General features: G+C 40.6%; 1 protein-coding gene and 1 long non-coding RNA gene across 2 annotated transcripts in view; one reads left to right on the top strand and one right to left on the bottom strand.

Moving 5' to 3' along the window:
- Positions 1–477: 477 nt before the first annotated feature.
- On the top strand, positions 478–11,435 carry LOC132683445 (5-hydroxytryptamine receptor 3E-like). The gene is made up of 9 exons (XM_078432572.2): positions 478–501; positions 4,302–4,417; positions 6,223–6,535; positions 9,180–9,373; positions 9,459–9,628; positions 9,953–10,113; positions 10,459–10,663; positions 10,835–11,050; positions 11,179–11,435. The coding sequence occupies exons 1-9, from the start codon at positions 478–480 to the stop codon at positions 11,406–11,408; spliced, it is 1,629 nt and encodes a 542-aa protein (XP_078288698.2). The 3' UTR covers positions 11,409–11,435.
- A 243-nt stretch (positions 11,436–11,678) lies between these two features.
- Positions 11,679–20,174, bottom strand: part of LOC144617433 (uncharacterized) — a 19,705-nt gene continuing 11,209 nt past the window's right edge. Inside the window, exons 2-3 of the long non-coding RNA XR_013557966.2 lie at positions 19,057–19,167; positions 11,679–11,969 (exon numbers count right to left, since the gene is read on the bottom strand). This is a non-coding gene — a long non-coding RNA (uncharacterized LOC144617433). The remainder of the gene's footprint in view (positions 11,970–19,056; positions 19,168–20,174) is intronic.

Here is a 20,174-nt window from a genome sequence, read left to right as displayed (position 1 = left end):
CATAAACAGCTTCATATTAGTTCAGGTTGTGTTGTGGTGCCAAATCAGTTCACCCCAAACTAACAAAAAAAAATATTTATTTTATTTTCAGAACTTTCTGTGTTCTAGAATTGTGGGTAAACACTTGGGGGCCTACTTATAACAATGTAAGGGTTCAATAGGGTACCAACAATGTTCATATTATTTGGCATTTAACTAAATATTTATTAATTTTTATTTTTTCAATTTTCTTTTTATATTTTGGAGCCAATAACCTTTCCCCAAATCTCAACCATTTAATAGGCTGCTAAGAATCTCTTGGACTCTGTGCACTGTGCCCCCAGTGCTTTACAGATAAAATACTCCTGTAGATTAATGCAAACAAGAGAAGAAGGAACTCAGAAACAAGAACACAAACAAAAGGGTAGCATGAACTTGTAAGAACAGTAAAAGAAAGCTAATGGCCAGAATAAGTGAGTGCTTGAGAATAATGCCAAAATGAGGATGGAGAACATCTACTCAGTACCTATGAAATGCCCAACACTGAACTACCTTTTTTCAAACGCCATCTCTTTAAATCACCATCCAAAACCTACAAAGTGGATATTATTATCCCCACTTTGGAGATGAGATCAAATACTCAGAAATTAAACTTCTCCCAGAATGAAATAGTCGGCGTGTGATGGAGCCAGGATTTGAATCCATGTCTTCCAATTCTAAAGTCAATACTCTTCCCACCATAATGTCCTGATATATTCAGAATAGAATACATATAAAGAGAAAGAGTCATCCTTGGGGAAGAGATTTTTATCTTTTCCATTAGGTAGGAAAATTAAGCCAATTGGAGATAAACATAAATGACCAAAAGAGTTGAATACTAACAAATGTAAGGAAGGAGAAGAGGCGCCTGGGTGGCTCAGTTAGTTGAGCATCTGACTCTTGACTTCGGCTTGCGACATGATCTCACAGTCTGTAGGATTGAGCCCCAAGTTGGGCTCTGTGCTAATGGTGTGGAGCCTGCTTGGGATTCTCTCTCTCCCTCTCTGCCCTTCCCCTCCTCACACACACACTCTCTCTCTCTCTCTCATTCTCTCAAAATAATTAAATAAACATTTTTAAAAAATTTAAGACACAGAGCACCTGGGTGGCTCAGTCAGTTAAGCCTCTAACTTTGGCTCAGGTCATGATCTCGTAGTTTGTGGGTTCAAGCCCCACATCAGGATCTGTGCTGACATCTCAGAGCCTGAAGCCTGCTTCAGATTCTGTGTCTCCTTCTCTCTCTGCTCCTCCCCTGCTCGTGCTCTGTCTCTTTCTGTCTCTCAAAAATAAATAAACATTTAAAAAATATTTTTAATAAAAAAAATTTAAGACACATTTAAAATTTAATTCTTACCTTTTTTTCCCCCAAATGAGATTTTTATCATTTGTCTTCTGACATCATTAGCAAGTAGACTGCAGACTGACATGTCTCTGAGCTGGCCATCCACTATTCCCTCTATCTCAGAGTACAAAATGTAGCCAAAGACTTGAGGCCAGGAAGGAATTGAAACACTAAGCCTGTGTCACATACTGGTATTGAGTCTGAATTTACACCATCCATACAATGTAAGATTTTTAAAAATTCAAACACACACACACACAGTGACTAGACTTGGTTAAAATCCAAAGGCTATGGCAGAGGCAAATGACAATTTTCTTTGTAGGGAAAATTTGCGACCCAAGCACATGAAGCTCCCACTGAAGTAACCTCCTACTAAAGATGAGTTTCCAATCAAAAGAGTTAACAAATCATATAAGGAAATAAACCTCATGAGACAAAGTCAGCAAAATTGTTAGCATACCAAGAATTAGATGTAATAAAACAATCTGAAAGGAAACGTAAAATAAATATATTCTGTCAAAAGAAATTCAGAGAGCTCTAGTTGATATGCATATTATACTGAGCAAGGAACAAACTGAACAAACCACCAAAGTGGTTAAGAAACTCAACTCTCAGCAATTACAGCTCAGTTTATAAAGCATAAATGCAGAAGTGCATTTTCTATTGTGGATTGGTTACTAGAAACTTACATTCTTTTTTATTGCAAGTTTACTTTGTAGCTGATTAGCTATGAAGCTTTTTATTTTTTTTAAGTAAGCTCTATGCCCAATGTGGGGCTTGAACTCACCACCCCAAGATCAAGAGTTCCATGCTCCACCAACTGAGCCATCCGGCACCCCATGGCTAAGAGGCTTTAAGGTCATGCTGACATGAAGAAATCTTAACTTTTGTTTAAGGTCAGAGTAAGCATCTGGGGGAAGCAGGGCAGTTTCAGGTTTTGGTTGCATGATTATGAGTTTTTGGTCTAGGAGTATATTCAAACTGTGGTCTCCATTTTGGTTTTGCTTTAGCAGTTCCAAATAATAAAAGATTAAAGAAATATCAGAAGCCACAATGAAGAACAGTATAAGAAAGAAAGAAAGAAAGAAAGAAAGAAAGAAAGAAAGAAAGAAAGAAAGAAAGGAAGGAAGGGGGGTGCCTGGGTAGCTCAGTTGGTTAAGCATCCGACTTTGGCTCAGGTCATGATCTCGCAGTTCGTGGGTTCAAGTCCTGCATTGGGCTCTGTGCTGACAGCTCAGAGCCTGGAGCCTGCCTCAGATTTTGTGTCTCCCTCTCTCTCTGCCCCTCCCCTGCTCATGCTCTGTCTCTGTCTCTCAAAAATAAATAAAAATGTTTTAAAAAAATTTTTTTAAAAAGAAAGAAAGGGAGGAAGGGAGGGAGGGAAGAAGGAAGGGGGAGAGAGAAAGGAAGGAAGGAAGAAGGAGGCAGGGAGAGAGAGAAAAGAACCAAATAGACTGGTTTCTTAAAAGAACCAGAAACAACTTATAGAAACAAAAAATATGTCACTGAAATTGAAAACTCAGTGGAAAATTAGAGGATAGTTTAAATACAATAAAGAAGGATGCCTGGGCGTCTCTTGGCTAAGTGTCCGACCTCAGCTCAGGTCATGATCTCTGGTTCGTGGGTACAAGCCCACGTCCGGCTCTGTGGCGAGAGCTCGGAGCCTGGGGCCTGCTTCGGATTCTGTGTCACCCCCTCTCTCTGCCCCTCCCCTGCTCATGCTCTCTTTCTCTCTCTCAGAAATAAATAAACATTAAAAAAAATAAAATTAAAAAACAAATACAATAGAGAAGGAAATCTGTTACCTGGAAAGTAGTGTGAAGAATTACTAGGGACACAGATAAAGGGGTGCAAAATATGAAAGAGGGATATGTTAGGCAGAATAATCATCCTCCAAGGATGTCCACATCCTAATCGCTGGCACCTGTGAATATGTTATACAGAAAAAGGGGAATTAAGGTCACAGATGGAATTAAATTGGCTAATTGGCTAACCCTGAGATAGGGAGAGTGTCCTGGATTATCCAGGTAGGCCCACTGTAATCACAGGGGTTCTTAAAAGTGGAAGAGGAGAGAAGAGCATGAGAAGCAGAGATGGTAGTGTGAGAAAGACTTGCCAATGTTGTTGGCTTCAAAGATGGAAAAATGGGACCATGAACCATGAAATGCAGGCAGCCTCTAAAACTGGAAAAGATAATGAATTTGCTCATAGAGCCTCCAGAAGGGATGCAGCCCTAGCAAAACATTGATTTTAGCCCAGTGAGACTCATTTCAGACTTCTGGCCTACAGAACTATAAAATAATAAGTTTGTGCTTCTTAAATTTTTAAAAAATGTTTTATTTATTTTTGAGAGAGAGACAGAATGCGAGCAAGGAAGGGGCAGAGAGCAGGGGAGACACAGAATCTAAAGCAGGTCCCAGGCTCTGAACTGTCAGCACAGAGCCTGACGCGGGGCTTGAACCCACAAACCATAAGATCATGACCTGAGCCAAAGTCGGATGCTCAACCAACTGAGCCACTCAGGTGTCCCTGTAAATCTGTGATTTTTTTAAAGCCAACTAAGTTTATGATTTGTTACAACAGCAGTAGGAAACTAATATGAGAGGTTAAAAAAGGAAACAATCCAACATAAGTCTAATAAGAGAAAAGGTAGAATATAATATTTTTAAATGGCTGAGAATTTTCCAGAATTGAAGAGATGCCTCTTCAGACTGAGAGATCACACAAAGGTCTTAATGTAATACATATCAACTACTCCACAACCATACACATTGTAGTGAAATATATGAGAAAGTCTTAAGAGCAAATGGAACCTCCAGCATGGGCAAGAACAAGACAACCAGAACTCTCTTTCCAGGAAGGTAACAAATGTCAGTGGTCAACTAATGCCATCAGTATTCAAAATCAGACTCTAGGTGTGGCCTGTGCTCCTTTAATCTAGGGATTCCTTGGTGCTGGTACACTTCTGGAGAAGAATTTAGACAAAGAAGATGGAAGGAAGCTGGTTCCACAAAGAGAGATTCCTCTTATTCCTTGCTCTCGGTCTTCTACTTCAAGGTAAGAAAGGGGCAACAACAGGGAAAGAGGCAGAGACTCTCTCTAGTTGAACACCTAGAAACTTCTTTCAAATTTCCAACTCCCAGAGATGATCTAAAATGGGTATTGTTATTTCATAACTTTGTTATAATAATGCCTGAATAGACTTTCCTTCTCTGGAAGACAGAAAATATCCTTCCAGGGGCACCTGGGTGGCTCAGTCAGTTAATGACTCTTGATTTTGGCTCAGGTCATGATCTCAAAGTTCATGAGTTCGAGCCCCGCATTGGGCTTTGTGCTGTCCGTGCAGAGCCTGCTTGCAATTCTCTCTCTCCCTCTCTCTCTGCCTCTTTCTCTGCCATCTTCTGCCCCCCCCCTTCCCCTCTCTCTCCGTCTTCTCTCTCTCTCAAAAATAAACTAAAAAAAATATCCTTCCAGTGATGTATCATACAGGAACTATTTTTCTTCCCAGGACCCATCCCTAATTGTCTTCTCTTCTATTTAGACTGAATGTCTATCCATCTTTCTACACACAGGTATAATTCTTTTTCTCTGCAGCTATGAAACCCACTCCATTGTAGCAAAGTGCTCACTTTTAGCCATAACTTCCCCATCCACCTTCAGGATCCAAGTGCTTTAGGTTAGGTAAGATGCCAGAGGGTAGCAAAGGGAGAGTGCAAATAGAGTATGGTTCTCTTTCAGGAAGTTAGTATGGTATAGTGGAAAGAACATGGGATTTGGAGACAGACAGACCTGGGTTTGAATCTTGGTCCCTCACTTTGCACCTTATGCAACCTTGGGCAAATTGCTTGACTTCTCTGAGCTCCAGTTTCCTCATCTGTAAAATAGGACATGCCTTGCAGAGTTGTGAGGATTCAATGAGAGAAAGTTAGTAGCATAGTGCCTGCCTGGCATATGATAGGTATCAATAAATGTCGTCTCTCCCCCTTAGGTTGTCATATAACTTCTGGACAAGAGAGCATAGGTAGGGCTTAACCAGAGGCAGCTTTAAAGGCCAGTATAAGGAAGAGGAACAAATTGTACTAACTACTCAGTAGAGAACACTAGAGATGCTCCTCTGGCCACTCACTGGCCATGATCAACAAATGAATATTCATTGTTCATAGAATGATCCAAGGATTTGTCTGGACAGCACTGTGACTTTGGGAATGGATAAGGCTTGATGTCCTTAGCATACAACAATCTCTCTCATTCCAGGCTGTTGTTCCTCTAACAAATTGCTACAATTAGAGAGGGTAGAAAAAAGGGGAAGGCAACACTTCAAAATCCTCAAACTGGAAAAGTGATAGAGGGTTGAGCAGCAAAATAGGGAGAAGGAAGTTTGGGGCAGTGAAGGTGAAATCGGTGTGTTCTCTTTGGGGCCCTGGGAATGGAATCCTATCTGATGGCTATCACTGTCCCAGGGGCAGTTTGCATATAGATTTGGGCATGCTTTGCATGGAAACAGAAACATTAAAAAGGCAGCCAGAGCCCTAACTCAGCTTACCACATTAGCTTCCATCATTTGCCTTCCAGCCCAACCCATCCTCCCTGGCCTTGGAGGGAGGCACCCAGCATCTGGTGATCCTCTTGGTGATCCTCCTTCCCCAGTCTCCATCTCATCATTGGGGGAATATACTACAGCAGCATCAAACAAACCAGGGTTCAGAGCAAGTCCAGTTTTTGCCTCTTATATATTTGACCTCAAGGATTTAATTCCTCTTACTGGATCTCAGTTGACTCATTTATTACATAAGGACAAAAATAATTTCTCCTTGATAGGGGCTTGGAAGGATTAAGTGAGGGACTTCCTCTGAAGGGCTTAGAGCATACCTGGCACATAATCAATGCTCAATAAATGTTAGCTATCGTTATTATCACAGACTACCCCCAAGATCCTATCATAGGGCCCTCTCACATAGGCAACAGGAGAGTTCTCTCCCTCTCCTCACACATTCTATGTCCTCTACAGGAAGGGGCAGTACTTTCATCATCAACTGCTCAGGGTTCGGCCAGCATGGAGGGTATCCCACTGTTCTGGATTCAGTGTTTGAGCGGAAGGCCTTTCGTCCAGTCACCAACTTCAGCATCCCCACCCTAGTCAACATCTCCTTTACTATGTCTGCCATCCTAGATGTGGTGAGTGCTGACCCCTAGCCCTTAATTTTTTCCCAACCTGGCAAGGGAACCCCAAAAGCCCTTGTCCACATTGCACCTTCCTCCATCACGGCTAAATGTCATTTGCCCAGTGGGGATCTCAAAGAAGCTCTGTCTGGTTTAACAGGATGTGGTGCAACAGCACATAGAAGAGAATTTCTTTTCTTTCTCACCCAGTGATTCTCTACCCTGGCCATATACCACTGTTCAGTCTCCACTCCCAGAGATTCTGATTGGATGGAACCTAGACTTCAGTAGTTTAAGCTCCTCAAGTGATTCTAAGATACAGCCAGGATTGAGAAACACTACTCTAATCCAGCCCTGTTGTGAATTCTCCCACACATGGGAGAATTAAGCTTTTCAATTAAGCTGTTTCAATTAAGCTTTTGTCCTTGACCTACATGTTGACCTTGATCACGGCACCACTTTTACATACATTGGGAGTTGGTAAACAAAAATGAGGAGTAGGAGGGGCACCTGGGTGGCTCAGTTGGTTAGGCTGCGGACTTTGGATTTTGGCTCAGGTCATGATCTCACGGTTTGTGGGTTCAAGGCTGGTGTCTGGTTCTGTACTATCAGTGCAGAGCCTTCTTGGAATCCTCTCTCTCCCACTTTCTCTGTCCCTCCCCGTCCCCCCCCCCCCGCCCCTGCTGCTCGCAGGCACTCACTCTTTTTCTATCTCCAAAATAAATAAACTTAAAAAAAAAAATGGGGAGTGGGAGGGATGGACAGACTTCTTATCCACATCATACTAGAAACAGGAAATTCTTTTGGCAGGATGAACATCTACAGCTCTTGTCATCATTCCTGTGGCTGGAAATGGTATGGCTAATACCGTTTATTCTCTCCCTTCATTTACATTCAGAAAGGATTTTAAACAAAGATATAATTATGACCTTTACGTACCTAACAACATATCTTTGAAACACATGAGGGAGAAATGGAAAAATCTACAATCATGGTGAGAGGCTTCAATATACTGGTTTCAAAAATCAAGTAGAAAAAGAAGAAAAAACATTGTGATTTTTAACAGCACAATTAGGAAACTTGATTTAATAAACATCAAACTTTGTACCAATGAAAATGCATAATCTTTTCTGATACAAATGCAATATTTTCCCACACTGACGAAGATCTCAACAAACTCAAAAAAGCAGAAATTATCTAGACCACAATCTGATCACGATACAAGAAAATGAAACTAAGTGGGAAAAGACAGCCCTCCCCCCAGAAAGCCTTATTTCTTGGGAATTTAAAATTAAACTTCCCCCAAAAATTAAGCTTCCAAATGCTTTGGGCTAAAGTAAAAATAAAACAATTAAATAGAAATTGCAAAATAATTAGAAACAAAGAGCCTACACATGAAAATCTATGAATATAGCCAAAGTATAACTCAGTGGAAATTTTGTATCTTAAGTGTATTAATAAGAAAACAAGAGGGGAAAAAATGAAAGTAAATGAATTAAGTTTCCAATTTGAAAAGCTTGGTTAAAGAGAAGGAGAGAGGAGGGGAATAATACTAATAATCACCTAATCTTGCTCTCAAAGTGCAGTTCCCAGATGGGCAGCACCAGTTGATTGCACCACCTGGAAACCTAGAAATGCACAAAATCTTGGGTCCCACCCAGTGTAACCAACCATCCCAGCATACCCAAGACTGAGGAATTCTCAGGACATGGAATTTTCAATGCTAAAACCAGCAAAATGCTGGGCAAATCAGGATGAGTTAGTCACACCACCTATTGAATCAGAATCTATATAGTTCAATATGATCCCCAGGTGTTTTATATGTAAAGCAAGACTTGAGAAGCACTGATCCAGTACAAAGTTTTATTTAATGTGCATAGAGCCTCCCTTCCATTCTGGCTGTGGTTCTACAAACTGCAGTTGCTGTTGAAAGTACCCTGAGACTAGACAAGCCCACCCAGAATTGGACAATCCTTGAAAACGGTTCCCAAAGAAGGTTGCCAGACTTGGAAAAGAGGGTTTGGAAAGGTCATCCCAAAGACAAGAGAGGGTGGTGCCTGGCACCTGCCAACAAAAGGAAGACCATGAAGTCTTTTGCTTCAAAGAACCCAAGAGCTTGTCCAAGGTCTCCTTGCAATAAAGACTGGTGAAAGGGGTCTGGGAGACAGTTGAAGGCATACTAGATACTAATACATAATACCTATGAACATTACAGTTTCAAAATTCATTGATATGCTTTATTTCATTTGATACCTACTAATCCCCTTATTTTACACTAAGGAAATTCTAGCTCAGAGAGGCTAAGTTACTGATCTTTCAGCTCTAAATCTCATTCCTACTGAAGAAAAAATAGTGTTTCTCTAATCACCAGTAATTTCTCACAGAAATGGAAAAAGAGAGGAATCAAAGTTTATGAAGAAATGAACACAGAGAGCTTCAAGTCTATTTGTAATTCTTATTTCCTAAAAAAAAAAGCCAAAGTAAATTTATCAAAATATTGACTCCACAAAGTTGAGTGATAGAAACCTGTTTATTATTTTATATACTTTTTTATGTGCTTGAAATATTTCATAACTTTTTTTAAGAAAAATCAAAGGACAGAAAAAAATAGCCTTAATTTCTATCAGGCTCTCTCACCTCTCCTCCACCTGGGCTCTAGGTCTGGGATAACCCATTTATCAGATGGAACCCAGAGGAGTGTGAGGGCATCACGAAGATAAGTGTGGCAACCAAGAACCTATGGCTCCCGGACATTTTCATCGTTGAGTTGTACGTATTAAGGGCTGGGAATAGCCAGAGGGAAGCCCCATTTTCTGGAATCAGTAGAATTTACAATCTGCCATTGGAGACACTAAAAGTGATATTAGATGGATGAGAAATAACCAGAAAGGTAAAAAGAAAAACAAAGCACCTGCATCCCACTTCATCTCTCTTACAGCATGAATGTGGATAAGACCCCAAAAGGCCTCACAGCATATGTGAGTAATGAAGGTCGCATCAGATATAAGAAACCCATGAAGGTGACCAGCATCTGTAACCTGGACATCTTCTACTTCCCTTTTGACCAGCAGAACTGCACCCTCACCTTTAGTTCATTCCTTTACACAGGTGAGTTCCTGTGGGGGCTCAGGGATGTGGGTGAATGAGAGCAACCGATTAAACAACAGAAAATAAAATATAAAGAAATTATGAATAAATGGTGACTAAGGTGTATGGGCAGAGCAAAAATTAGGGCTCTTATGGATGTTTAAATATTTTCCATAAAGGGAAAATCCAAGCCTGTCTTGTTGATTACCATTCCTAGCTCTTGCAAACTTTCTGCCATAATAGTAGGTACTCAAAAATACATGTTGAATGCAGATGAAGAAAGAGAATGTAGTTGAATCAACAGGAAACCGTATCCTTGGGAAATGATCTGGATCTCCCTTTCAGTGGAGAATATGTTGCTGGGCATGGAGAAAGAAGTGTGGGAAATAGCAGACACATCCCGGGATATCGTTCAAACCCATGGAGAGTGGGAGCTCCTAGGCATCAACAAGGCCACCCCAAAGATGTCCCTGGGCACCAGCCTATACGATCAGATCATGTTCTACGTGAGTTCAGAGGTCCTTGATTTTTCCTTTCTTTCTTGCTTCTACCCTTACCTAGAATCTCCACCAAATGGGTATTTCTCAAGTTTCAGGGTTTCTCAGTTTTACTTCTGCCAGACTCAAACCTTTCCTCTTGGCTGCCCAGCCACATTCTTTTTCCTAAAGCTCACTGCTCTGGCCTAACTTGTCACTGGCAGTCTCTATACTTATTTATGAAGCTGCATTCTACACAGCTATAGATCTCAGGGTGATATCAGACCAAAAAGGAAGGCAGAGACATAAACAATCACTACTATTCCTGGCAGCTTCCAAATCCCTTATCCACTTCCCTTTCTTTCCTCCCCCAAGGTGGCCATCAGGCGCAGGCCCAGACTCTACATCATAAACCTTCTGGTGCCCAGTGGCTTTCTGGTTGCCATCGATGCCCTCAGCTTCTACCTGCCAGCAGAAAGTGGAAATCGTGCCCCATTCAAGATAACCCTTCTGCTGGGCTACAATGTCTTCCTGCTCATGATGAATGAGTTACTACCCACCAATGGCACCCCCCTCATCAGTATGGCATCTCCAGCCTTAGGGAAAATAAGGGTGGGGAGGATTGACTGAACTAGCTCAAGGGAGAGAGATATACTGGGAAAATGAGGCCCTAAGCCTGCCAGGGTGGGATTGGAAGAGAGAAGTCCTAGGTGGTGCCTCTAACCCACATGTAGGCCTACCTTCCCTGCAGGTGTCTACTTTGCCCTGTGTCTGTCCCTGATGGTGGTCAGCCTGCTGGAGACCATTTTCATCACCTACTTGCTGCACCTGGCTACCAGCCAGCCCCCACCCATGCCTCAGTGGCTCCATTCTCTGATCCTCTACTGCACCAGCCCAACAAAGTGCTGCCCCACTGCACTCCAGAAGAGAAATAAAGCCATGGGCCTCCCCCCTGCCCACCTGCCTGGTAAGGAGATTCAGCACTGCCCACATTTCCTCTTCCCACATAGCCATTTATCTGCTCCTATCTCCTTCCCTATTCCTTCCACCCCAGGTGAACTTCATGGCCTATGCTGAGTCTCTATCTCTCCACAGGTGTGAAGGAGCCAGTAGAGTTAGTGGGGAAGATGCCAGGTCCCAGAGAGACAGAGTTAAATGGGTGTCCTGGGTCAACAAAGGCCCAGCAGGAAGATGAGACTCAGAAGCAGCACTTGGCCGATCTGTGGGTGCAGTTCAGCCACATGATGGACACCCTGCTCTTCCGCCTCTACCTGCTCTTCATGACCACCTCCGTGGTCACAGTCATCGTCCTCTGGAACACCTAGGCATGATATCTATTTGCTCCTGCAGATCCCACCCAGAGCTGCTTCTGGCTTCCAGAGACCAGCCAGGTCTTTGCTCCTTGTTGAGTATCGACTATCAAAGCCCAAAGATGACCCATTCCCTGCTACATTCCATGCATCTCAATCCAGCCCCACTGATCAGTCTCAACCCAACTCTAGACATTTTCCTCTTGTATCTGTATTCTGTTGGCTCCCCTTAGTCCTCTCATGAAGTTCTACGATCCCCTTATGTCTTCTGCATAGCAGTCCCACCTCCTCTGCTTCCTTACTTGTCCCAATAAATCATTCTTCAGAGACCTCTGGTTCTTTGTCATGTTTTGAGGTAGAAACTTAACTATTCATAACTGATAGTTTCAAAATATCACCTGTGCATCCCTCTGCCTGTGACAGCATTTTGATCTCAAAACAGATGGTCCTCTTACCTTCAAGTCCAACGTGACAGTTGTCCTGTCTGGAAAGTTTTAATTTTCTTGGACATTTTTAAAGATGTATGTCTTACTTGTAGACTCTTTTATTCATCCTTTTCGTTATTGTACAGGAGCTCTGCAGAGATATTGCAGGTTAGGTTCCAGACCACCACAACGAAGCAAATGTCACAATAAAATGAGTCAATGAATTTTTTGGTTTCCCAGTAGATATAAAAGTTATGTTTACACTATATTGTAGTCTATTGAGTGTGGAACAGCATTATATCTAAAAAACATGTACATACTTTAATTTAAAAATACTTCATTGCTGGTGCACCTGGGTGGTTCAGCCAGTTGAGCATTCGACTCTTGATTTTGGCTCAGGTCATGATCTCATGGTTAGTGGGTTCAAGCTCTGCATCAGGCTCTGTGCTGACAGCCCGGAGCCTGCTTGGGATTTCTCTCTCTCCCTCCCTCTCTGCCCCTCCCCTCACTCGCACTCTCTCTCTCTCTCTCTCTCTCTTTCAAAACAAATAAATAAACATTTAAAAAATAAAAATACTTTATTACTAAAATATGCTAACCATCCTCAGCTTTCAGCAAGTTGTAATCTTTTGGCTCTGGAGGGTCTTGCCTCCAAGTTGAGGGCTGCTGACTGCTCGGGGTGGTAGTTGCTGAAGGCTGTGATGGATGCGGCAATTTCTTAAAGACAATAATGAAGTTTGCCACATCAATTGACTCTTCCTTTCACAACAATTTCTCGGTAGCACATGATACTGTTTGATAGCATTTAGCCCCCAGTGGAATTTCTTTCAAAATTGGAGTCAGTCCTCTCAAATCCTGAGTTTATGTAATATTCTAAATTCTTTGTTGTCATCTCCACAATCTTCACGGCATCTTCACCAGCAGTAGATTCCATCTCAAGAAAACACTTTCTCTGCTCATTAGTAAGAAGCAACTCCTCATCAGTTGGTTATATCATGAGATCACAGCAATTTAGTCCCATCTTCAGGCTCCACTTCTAATTCTAGTTCTCTTGCTATTTCCACTACACCTGCAGTTACTTCCTCCACTGAAGTCTTGAACCCCACAATGTCGACCATAAGTGTTGGAATCAACCTCTTTCAAACTGTTGTTAGGAAGTAATGTATTTTGACCTCTTCCCATGAATCACAAATATTCTTAATGGCATCTAGAATGGTGAATTCTTTCCAGAAGGTTTTCTATTTACTTTGCCCAGATCCATCAGAGCAATCATTTCCATAGCAGCTATAGCTTTATGAGATGTATCTCTTAAATAATATGGCTTGAAAGTCAAAGTTAGTCTTTGATCCATGGGCTGAAGAATGGATGTTGTGTTACCAGGCAAGAATACAATATCAATCTCATTAGAGCTCTTGGATGACCACATGTATTATCAATGAGCAATAACATTTTGAAGGAAATATTGTTTTCTGAGCAGTAGGTCTCAAGGGTGGGCTTAAAACATTCAGTAAACCATAATAGATAAATAGATGTGCTGTCATCCAGGCTTTGTTTTTCCATTTACAGAGCACAAGTACAGTAAATTTAGCATAATTCTTAAAAGCCCTAGGATTTTTGGAATGGTAAATGAGCATTGGCCTCAACTTAAAGTCACCAGCTGCATTAGCCTCTAATAAGAGAGTCAGTCTATTCTTTGAAGCCAGGCATTGACTTTTCCTCTCTAGCCATGAGAGTCCTAGATAGCATCTTCTTCCAATATGATGTTGTTTCCTCTACCTTGAGAACATGCTGTTTAGTGTAGTCACCTTCATTAATTATCTTAGCTAGATCTTCTGGATAACTTACTGCAGCTTTTACATCAGTACTTGCTGCTTCACCTTATATGTTTATGTCATGGAGACGTCTTCTTTCCTTAAACCTCATGAAGCAACCTCTGCCAGCCTCACGCTTTTCTGCTGCAGCCTCCTCACCTCTCTCAGGCTACATAGAATTGAGGAGAGTTAGGGGCTTGCTCTGGATTAGGCTTTGGCTTAAAGGAATGCTGTGGCTGATTTGATCTTCTATCCAGACCACTAAACTTGCTCCATATCAGCAGTAAGGCTGTTTTACTTTCTTATCATTCATGTATTAACTGGAGTAGCACTTTTAATTTCCTTTAAGCACTTTTCCTTTGCATTCACAATTTGAACAACTGGTGCAAAAGGCCCAGATTTTGGCAAGTCTCAGCTATTGACATGCCTTCCTCACTAAGCTGAATCATTTCTAGCTTTTGGTCTAAAGTGAGAGACGTGTGACTCTTCCTTTCACTTGAACACTTAGAAGCCATTGTAGGGTTATTAACTGGCCTAATTTCAATATTGTCATGTCTGACATAATAGGGAAGACTGAGGAAAGGGAGAAAGATGGGGGAATAGCCAGTTGGTGGAACACACACATTTATTAAGTTTGCCATCTTATATGGGCACAGTTTGTGGCACCCACAACATCAAAGATCACTAATTATAACATCAACATCAAACATCACTAATCACAGATCACCATAAAAAATATAATAAAAAAGCTTGAAATATTGAGAGAATTACCAAAATGTGACACAGAGCCATGAAATGAGCAAATGCTGTTTGAAAATCGTGTTGATTTGGGGTGCCTGGGTGGCTCAGTTGGTTGAGTGTCCAAATTCAGCTCAGGTCATGATCTCATGGTCTGTGGGTTTGAGCCCTGCATAGGCTCTGTGCTGACAGCTCAGAGCCTGGAGCCTGCTTCTGATTCTGTCCCTCCCTCTCTCTCTGCCCCTCCCCACTTGCAGTCTCCCTCTCTCTCTCAAAAAATAAATAAACATTAAAATAATTTTTTAATAAAAAAAAGAAAATAGTGTTGATAGACTTGCTTGATGCAGGGCTGCCACAAACCTTCAATTTTTTTTTCAATATATGAAGTTTATTGTCAAATTGGTTTCCATACAACACCCAGTGCTCATCCCAACAGGTGCCCTCCTCAATACCCATCACCCACCCTCCCCTCCCTCCCACCCCCCATCAACCCTCAGTTTGTTCTCAGTTTTTAAGAGTCTCTTATGCTTTGGCTCTCTCCCACTCTAACCTCCTTTTTTTTTTTTCCTTCCCCTCCCCCATGGGTTTCTGTTAAGTTTCTCAGGATCCACATAAGAGTGAACACATATGGTATCTGTCTTTCTCTGTATGGCTTATTTCACTTAGCATCACACTCTCCAGTTCCATCCATGTTGCTACAAAGGGCCATATTTCGTTCTTTCTCATTGCCATGTAGTACTCCATTGTGTATATAAACCACAATTTCTTTATCCATTCATCAGCTGATGGACATTTAGGCTCTTTCCATAATTTGGCTATTGTTGAGAGTGCCGCTATAAACATTGGGGTACAAGTGCCCTTATGCATCAGCACTCCTGTATCCCTTGGGTAAATTCCTAGCAGTGCTATTGCTGGGTCATAGGGTAAGTCTATTTTTAATTTTTTGAGGAACCTCCACACTGTTTTCCAGAGTGGCTGCACCAATTTGCATTCCCACCAACAGTGCAAGAGGGTTCCCGTTTCTCCAGCATCTATGTCTCCTGATTTGTTCATTTTAGCCACTCTGACTGGCGTGAGGTGATATCTGAGTGTGGCGTTGATTTGTATTTCCCTGATAAGGAGCGACATTGAGCATCTTTTCATGTGCCTGTTGGCCATCCGGATGTCTTCTTTAGAGAAGTGTCTATTCATGTTTTCTGCCCATTTCTTCACTGGGTTATTTGTTTTTCGGGTGGGGAGTTTGGTGAGCTCTTTATAGATTTTGGATACTAGCCCTTTGTCCGATATGTCATTTGCAAATATCTTTTCCCATTCCGTTGGTTGCCTTTTAGTTTTGTTGGTTGTTTCCTTTGCTGTGCAGAAGCTTTTTATCTTCATAAGGTCCCAGTAGTTCATTTTTGCTTTTAATTCCCTTGCCTTTGGGGATGTGTCAAGTAAGAAATTGCTACAGCTGAGGTCAGAGAGGTCTTTTCCTGCTTTCTCCTCTAGGGTTTTGATGGTTTCCTGTCTCACATTCAGGCCCTTTATCCATTTTGAGTTTATTTTTGTGAATGGTGTGAGAAAGTGGTCTAGTTTCAATCTTCTGCATGTTGCTGTCCAGTTCTCCCAGCATCATTTGTTAAAGAGACTATTTTTTTTCCATTGGATATTCTTTCCTACTTTGTCAAAGATGAGTTGGCCATACGTTTGTGGGTCTAGTTCTGGGGTTTCTATTCTATTCCATTGGTCTATGTGTCTGTTTTTGTGCCAATACCATGCTGTCTTGATGATTACAGCTTTGTAGTAGAGGCTAAAGTCTGGGATTGTGATGCCTCCTGCTTTGGTCTTCTTCTTCAAAATTACTTTGGCTATTTGGGGCCTTTTACAAACCTTCAATTTGTAAAAACAAAATATCTGTGAAGTGTGATAAAGTGCAATAAAATGAGATATAACTGTAAATGAGTTCAGCAATATTAGAGGATGCAAAATCAATATACAAGAAGCATTAATTTATATATATTTACAATAAATAACCTGAAATTAAAATTAGGAATCATAAAATATAAGACATTTAGGAATAAACTTAACAAAAGAAGTACAAGACTTGTATACTGGAAACTACAAAACACTGCTGAAAAAAATTAAAGAAGATGTAAATAAATGGAAACATATATCATGTTCTACATTTGGAAAACTTAATATTGTGAAGATGGCAATATTTACCAAATTAACCTATAGATTCAACACAGTCCCTATCAAAGTCCTAGCTGCCTTTTTTTGCAGAAATTGACTAGCTGATTCTAAAATTCATATGGATATGCAAGAGACTCAGAATCACCAAAATAGGGTAGCCCAAGTGGCTCAGTTGGTGAAGCGTCTGACTTCAGCTCAGGTCATAATCTCACAGTTTGTGAGTTTGAGCCCCGAACCAGGTTCTCGGCTGTCATCACAGAGCCTGCTTCAGACCCTCTGTCCCCCACTCTCTGCCCCTCCCTTGCTGTTTCTCTCTTTCTCTCTCTCTCCTTCTCAAAAATAAATAAATTAATTAAAAAATATATACTTAAAGAATAACTCAAATAATCATGGAAGAGAGCACAGTTGGTAGTCCTACACTTCCTGATTTCAAAACTTATTACAAGCCACAATAATCAAGATACTGTTTTGCTGACATAAGAATAGACCTATAGATCAATGATATAGAATTGAGAGTTCATAAACATTTATGATTAATTCATTTTGGAAATTCAATATGGAAAAAGGCTAACTTTTCCAGCAAATGGCAGTATGATAACTAGATTTCAATATGCAAAATAATGCCTTTGGATCCCCAAATCACACCATATGCAAAAATTAACTTCAAGTAGATCACACACCTCGATATAAAAGCTAAAACTCTTAGAAAAAAACATAGGAGTAAATCTTCATGATCTTGGGTTGGTTAATGGTTTCTTAGATACAATAATAAAAGCACAAATGATAAAAGGTAGATAAATTGGACTTCATCAGAATTTAAAACTTTTGTGCTTAAAGAAACCATCAAGAAAGTGGGAGAGGCAGGGCAACCGGGTACTCAGTGGGTTGAATGCCTGACTCTTGATTTCAGCTCAGGTCATGATCCCAGGGTCGTGGTATTGAGCCCTGCATTAGGCTCTTCCTTGAGCCCGGAGTCTGCTTAAGATCCTTTCTCTTTCTCCCTCTGCCCCTCTCTTACCCCTCCACCCCCACCCTCCCTCACTCTCTAAAATAATTTTAAAAAGAAAAAAAAGTGGGAGGGGTACCTGGCTGGCTCAGTCAGTGGAGCATGTGACTCAATCTCAGGGTTGTGGGTTTGAGCCCCACATCAGGGAAAGAGATTACTTAAAAATAAAATCTTAAGGGGTGCATGGGTGGCTCAGTTGGTTAAGCGTCCAACTTGGACTCAGGTCATGATCTCACGGTGCAAGAGTTCAAGCCCTGCGTCAGGCTCTGTGCTGACAGCTCAGAGCCTGGAGCCTGCTTCAGATTCTGTGTGTGTCTCTCTCTCTTCCCCTCCCCTGCTCACGCTCTCTCTCTCTCAAAATTAAAATAAACATCAAAAAAATCTTTTCAAGTAAATAAAATCTTTTTTAAAAGTGGGGGAAAAAACCCCACCAATGGGTGAAAAATATTTGAAGGTCATATATCTGACAAAGGACTTGTATCCAGAATACATAAAGAATTCTTAGAATTCAACAATAGGTAGATGATCAATTTTTTTAAATAGAGCAGAGAATGTGCATAAAAGATTTCATCAAAACAGATATATAAGTGGCCAATAAACACATGAAAAGATGCTCAGTGTCTTAGTCATTAGGAAAATACAAATCAAAATCACAATAACATATTACTTCACACTAAAAAGGATGGCTATAATTAAGAAGACAATAACAAGTATTGGTGTGCTCACTTCAGCAGCACACATAATAATAATAACAAGTATTGGTGAGGACATGGAGAAATTGAAACCTTTGACTATGAAACTTTGAAACTGAATACTTTGTTGATGGGAATGTAAAATGGTGTAGCCTCTTTGGAAAATGGTTTGATATATCCTCAAAATGTTAACCTAGAGTTACCATATGACCCAACAATTCTACTCCAAGGTAGGTGACCAAGATAAATAAAAACATATGTCCACACAAAGACCTGTACAGAAATGTTCATAGCAGCATTATTCACAATTGCTAAGAAAAGGAGACAAGCCAATGTCCATCCACTGATGATGGATAAATAAAATGTGGTATATACATGTGATGTAATATTATTTGGCCATAAAAAAAGAATGATACATACCAGAGCATGGATGAACCTTGAGGACAGTGAAATGCTAAGTGAAATACACAAAAGGCCACATTGTGTCACACCATTTATATGAAATGTTCAAAATAGGCACATCCATAGAGAATCCATAGACATACAAAGTAGACAAGGAGCTGACTTAGGCTGATGGAGGAGGAGACAGCATTGGGTTGGGAAGAAAGGGGACTTACTACTGATGGGTATAAGATTTCTTTATGGGATGATGAAAGTGTACCAAAATTAGATTATGGTGATAGTTGCACATCTCTGTTAAATATACTAAAAACATTGAAATGTACACATTAGATGAGTGAACTATATGGTATGTAATTAGAAAGCTGCTAAGTAAATTAAATTGAGTGACATTCTACAAAATAACTGACCAGTACTTACCAAAAGTTAAAGTCTTGAAAGACAAGGACACACTGAAGAATTGTCACAGATTGGAGGAGACTAAGGGGAAGTGAAAACAAATGCAATGCAATGGGGGATCTTGGTAGAATCCTAGAACAGAAAAAAAATGATATTGAAGAGCAAAATTGTTGAAATTCTAATAAACTCTGTAGCTTACTTAATAATATTGTACCAGTTCCTGGCTTTCATAATTGTACTACAGTCATGTAAATTGTTAACATTGGGGGAAGAATATTAGGAAACTCTATACTATTTTGCAATTTTTCTATAAATCTAAAATTATTTCAAAGTGAATATTTTTTTTTCAAGTTTCATTTATTTATTTTGAGAGAGAGAGAGAGAGACAGCACAAGTCAGGGAAGGGCAGAGAGAGAGAAAAAGAATCCAAAGCACACCCTGCACCACCAGCACAGAGCCCCATATGGGGCTCGAACTCATGGAACTGTGAGATCATGTTAGTTGAAACCAAGAGTCAGATGCTTAACCAAATGAGCCACCAAGGTGCCCCTAAAAAGACTCAGGCTGTCTTCTCTCCATATATGCCTTTTTTTTTTTTAACATTTCTTTTAATTTTTTTAAATTTTAAGTAGGTTGCACACCCAAGTTGGGTCTTGAACTCACAACCCTGAGATCAAGAGTCCCAGGCTTTACCCACTGAGCCAGCTTGGTGTCCCCATGAATATTTTTTTTAAGAGAGAAATTTGGGAGACATTTCAATAAATTCCAATATATAAACTTTCTTTTGGCCCTATGAAACAATACACTATTAAAAGAAAAGGCACCTTATGAGATAATTAGGGAAACTTGAGCACTGAGTAGATATTTAATATCAAAAAATTATTGTTATTTTTCAGTAGAATAGTGACATTATGGCTATTTTTGTTAAACAGTCCTTTTTTTAGAGATAAGTGCTGGAATATTTACAGATGAAATGATAAAATGTCTAGCATTTGCTTTAAAATAATCCAAAGGGAGGGGCGCCTGGGTGGCTCAGTCAGTTAAGCATCCGACTTCGGCTCAGGTCATGATCTCACGGTTTGTGAGTTCGAGCCCCACGTCAGGCTCTGGGCTGACAGCTTGGAGCCTGGAGCCTGCTT

The sequence above is a fragment of the Panthera onca genome, chromosome C2 (assembly GCF_046562875.1).
Source record: "Panthera onca isolate mPanOnc1 chromosome C2, mPanOnc1 haplotype 2, whole genome shotgun sequence".
Lineage (NCBI taxonomy): Eukaryota > Metazoa > Chordata > Mammalia > Carnivora > Felidae > Panthera > Panthera onca.
Note: the sequence above shows the minus strand (reverse complement) of the source record. Positions and strands in the feature narration are given on the sequence as shown.

Bases quoted from the DNA above. Each gene is read 5' to 3' on its own strand.
- LOC132683445 (XM_078432572.2), top strand. From the start codon at position 478: ATGAGGATGGAGAACATCTACTCA. The intron at 502-4,301 runs GTACCTATGAAA...CCTTTAATCTAG, and splicing joins GGATGGAGAACATCTACTCA to GGATTCCTTGGTGCTGGTAC. The intron at 10,114-10,458 runs GTGAGTTCAGAG...TCCTCCCCCAAG, and splicing joins ACGATCAGATCATGTTCTAC to GTGGCCATCAGGCGCAGGCC.